At 56.4% G+C, this 3,063-nt stretch overlaps 1 protein-coding gene across 1 annotated transcript in view; it reads right to left on the reverse strand.

Moving 5' to 3' along the window:
• The window catches only part of AP1M2 (adaptor-related protein complex 1, mu 2 subunit), a 20,681-nt gene extending 17,934 nt beyond the window's left edge, over window positions 1-2,747 (reverse strand). The window contains exons 1-3 of the mRNA XM_006898772.1: window positions 2,637-2,747; window positions 1,125-1,281; window positions 880-947 (exon numbers count right to left, since the gene is read on the reverse strand). Coding sequence (XP_006898834.1) covers window positions 880-947; window positions 1,125-1,281; window positions 2,637-2,678 — 267 coding nt within the window. The 5' untranslated portion in view covers window positions 2,679-2,747. The remainder of the gene's footprint in view (window positions 1-879; window positions 948-1,124; window positions 1,282-2,636) is intronic.
• Between the last annotated feature and the right edge of the window lie 316 nt (window positions 2,748-3,063).

Genomic DNA, 3,063 nt, shown 5'->3' on the forward strand with positions numbered 1-3,063 from the left:
AGAGCATGGTTTAGGGCTGTTGTACATATGGTCGCTATGAGTTGCAAACCACTCGATGGCACATAAAAACAACATCTCACTCCACCCTTCTTTCTCTTTCCACCTCAGGACCTTTGCACTGGCCATGCCCTCTGCTGGGATCCTCTTTCCCCAGCTCCCCTCACGGCCTTCGTTTGTAATGTGTAGCCCCCCATGAGTGACATGGAGAGACTAATACCCCCATCACTGGTTCTCGCAATGCTCCTTCTGGGCCTTTTACTCTGCAGGATTATCTCATTCCCTTGATGAGTTTCACAAGGCCAAAAGCGGCCAGGCCTGTCTTATCCATGACTGTGTCCCCTTTCCCTGGCAGAGAGGAAGCAAATCGATAAACATCTGCTGACTGAAAAAAAATATTCCCCAAGCTGCTCTTCAGTCACTGAGAATGGCACAGAGAGTAAATGTCCCATGAATTATTCTTATTGCAGGGGTCTTATCCCATTAGTGAGAAAGCTAACAATGATAGTGAGTGTTTCTTGGGCACTTACTGTCTGTCAAGCGCTGTTCTAGGCAGTCAACAGGCATTGCTTTCACGGACAAAAGCCCTGAGGTAGAATCCCCCCATTTCAGAAGCTCTGAGAGAAGTGACTTGGTCAAGGCCACACAGCAGGGAAGTAGGGCCTGGGGTGGGAAGCCAGTCCTCATGGTCCCCACACTAGTGGGAGAGACATCCCTTAGATAGCACAGGAAAAAGTCGAATGACGGGGCTTTGAAGCACAGGCAGCTGGTATCCCTGGGAGGTCAGGGAAGGCTTCCCTGGAGACTGAGATCCTGAAAGATGTGGGTAGGACACACAGACAGACAGACAGATGAACCAGCCAATGGGAGACCATCACCTACCTCCACGGTCTTGTAGAGGAAGGAGTAAACCAGAGATGCATTGGAGTTCTTCAGCGTGGTGGCCACCACTGTGGACAGTGAGGTTAAGGAGGCGGTGCCTCTGAGGAGGACGAGGTGGAGCACAGACCCCCCCCCACCCCTCCCCACCACGGCCATCACCCTCTCTCTGCCCACAGGCCCATGCACCTGCTCTGGGCCTACACTGCTGCCACCCCCGGCCCCCAGGGACCCCACCAGCAGGATACAGTAGAGGTTGCTATGCTTGATCCACAGGAAGTGGACGCGGCCATGGCTGAGCAGCGGGGACAGGGCGCCCTCCTCCTCCCGCTGCATGAGGAGGGGCATGAAGTACTCGATCTCGCTCATGGCCACATCGCCTTTGTAGTTTCGGCTGATGAGGGGCTGGGGAGGGTGGTGAGGGAGAGGACCTGGTCAGGGTCATGGTCAGGATCCAGGCACCCTCCACCCTGGGACACCAGGAGGGGCCTCAGGTCCAGAGAGGCTCTGGTCAGGTCTTTGACAAGACAGATAGGAAAGGTTTCAGGAAGAGACAAGGAGGACTGGAGGGGCAATTAGGGCTTCCTGTCCCTGCTGCCACATCCAGCCGCTAACTGAAACATTGGCAGTTGGAACCCAACAGCTACTATGCTGTGGCGAGATAAGGCAGTCTGCTTCTGTAAAGATTAAACAAAAAAAACCAAACCCGTCCCAGCTTCCAAGTCACTGCCACTCTCCACTGGGTTCATGGAAGGAGACGGCACAAACTTCTTCCGGCAGAGCGGCCAGTGGATTCAAACTGCTGACCTTTTGGTTAGAGCAGCCCCAAAGGTTACTCTCTACAACCAGCAGGAGTCTCTCTCTCTCTGTACAGATTACAGCCCGAGGAACGGCCCTGGCCTGCACGGCCGCTGGGAGTTGAAATGGACTCAGTGGCGGTGGTTTTTGTCATGTGCCTCTGAGGTGGAACCAAACAATAGCTGAGCCTCCAGCGCATTTTCAGAGGTGGTAAATCTAGCAAGAGAGGAGACTGCTTATCTTACTCCTGCAGAGCAGCAGGTGGATTTGAACCATGTACCTTTGGGTTGGCAGCGCAATTCCTCAACAGCGGGCCACCAGAGCACCCAGTTGAAGGGAGGGATTTGGTTTTCATGGTCTGCTGTCTGCTCTGGGTGCCCTGGTGGCACAGGAGTTAAGTACCATGCTGCAAACTGCAAGACCAGGTAAGTCTGAACCCACCAGCAGCTCTGCTTCTGTGAAGATGTTCCAGAAACCCTCTGGGTACTTCTACCTAGTCCCAGAGCGTCTCCATGAGTTCGAAAGCACATGTGCACCCAGATTGGGGGTGTGTGTCCCTCTGTGTTCTCCAGTATTACTAATGTGGAGATGGCAGGGATGCAAATACAAATTTCATTACTGAACACCTGTTTGCCCCGGGGTTTTGTCCTAAGCACTCAACACGCCCCGAGTCTGATGCATCTGAAAGGGTGGGACCTCCGTCAGCTCCATTTCACCGACGGAGAAATCGAGGCCAGAGAGGCAAAGCCGGTGGGTTCCAGGCACAAGGCCAGCAGGTGGGGGAGGAGGGATTCGACCCAGAGTCCAGGGGATTAAAGTTGGGTGGAGGGGGTGGGGCGTAGGTTTCCACGCCCCCCGGAGCTTTCTGGAGTCTCCCAGACTTGCGTAGAGGGGCCGCCCTGGGTCTCGGGAGCGAGCGCCGCCTCACCTGTCTGAGCCCCTGCACCTGCGCTTGGCCTCACCTTGCCCTTGACGTCGAGAATGAAGACGGCCGAGGCGGACATGGTGGCGGCGGGCGGGTCTAGGAGGCGGAGAGGGATCACGGGGAGCCCTGGGCAGCTCCTCTTCCTTCTTCCTGCGGAAGCACCCGCGCCCAGGTGAGCGCCCAGGTGAGCGCTCTTAAAGGGGAGGCCGGCAGGTGAGCAGCGCGGTCGGCGCAAGAGGCGGCGGCGGGGGCGGGGCTTCCCACCTCGCTTTCCTTTTGTGCCTGGGAATGCGGGTGGGCGGAGGCACGCGCCCGGCCTGCCATCTGTCCCTCCCTCCGTTCATTCATTCATCCTCCGCAGGCTGGGAAACCCCAATCGGGCCGCGACTTAGCCCTGTCCAAGTCTAGGCCCTTGCGCCCAGCACAGAACCTGACACACAGCAGGTGTTAAACATTTGCTGAAT

This window comes from Elephantulus edwardii, unplaced genomic scaffold (genome assembly GCF_000299155.1).
Source record: "Elephantulus edwardii isolate Elephantulus edwardi_28Jun2011 unplaced genomic scaffold, EleEdw1.0 scaffold00237, whole genome shotgun sequence".
In the NCBI taxonomy this organism is placed as follows: Eukaryota; Metazoa; Chordata; class Mammalia; order Macroscelidea; family Macroscelididae; genus Elephantulus; species Elephantulus edwardii.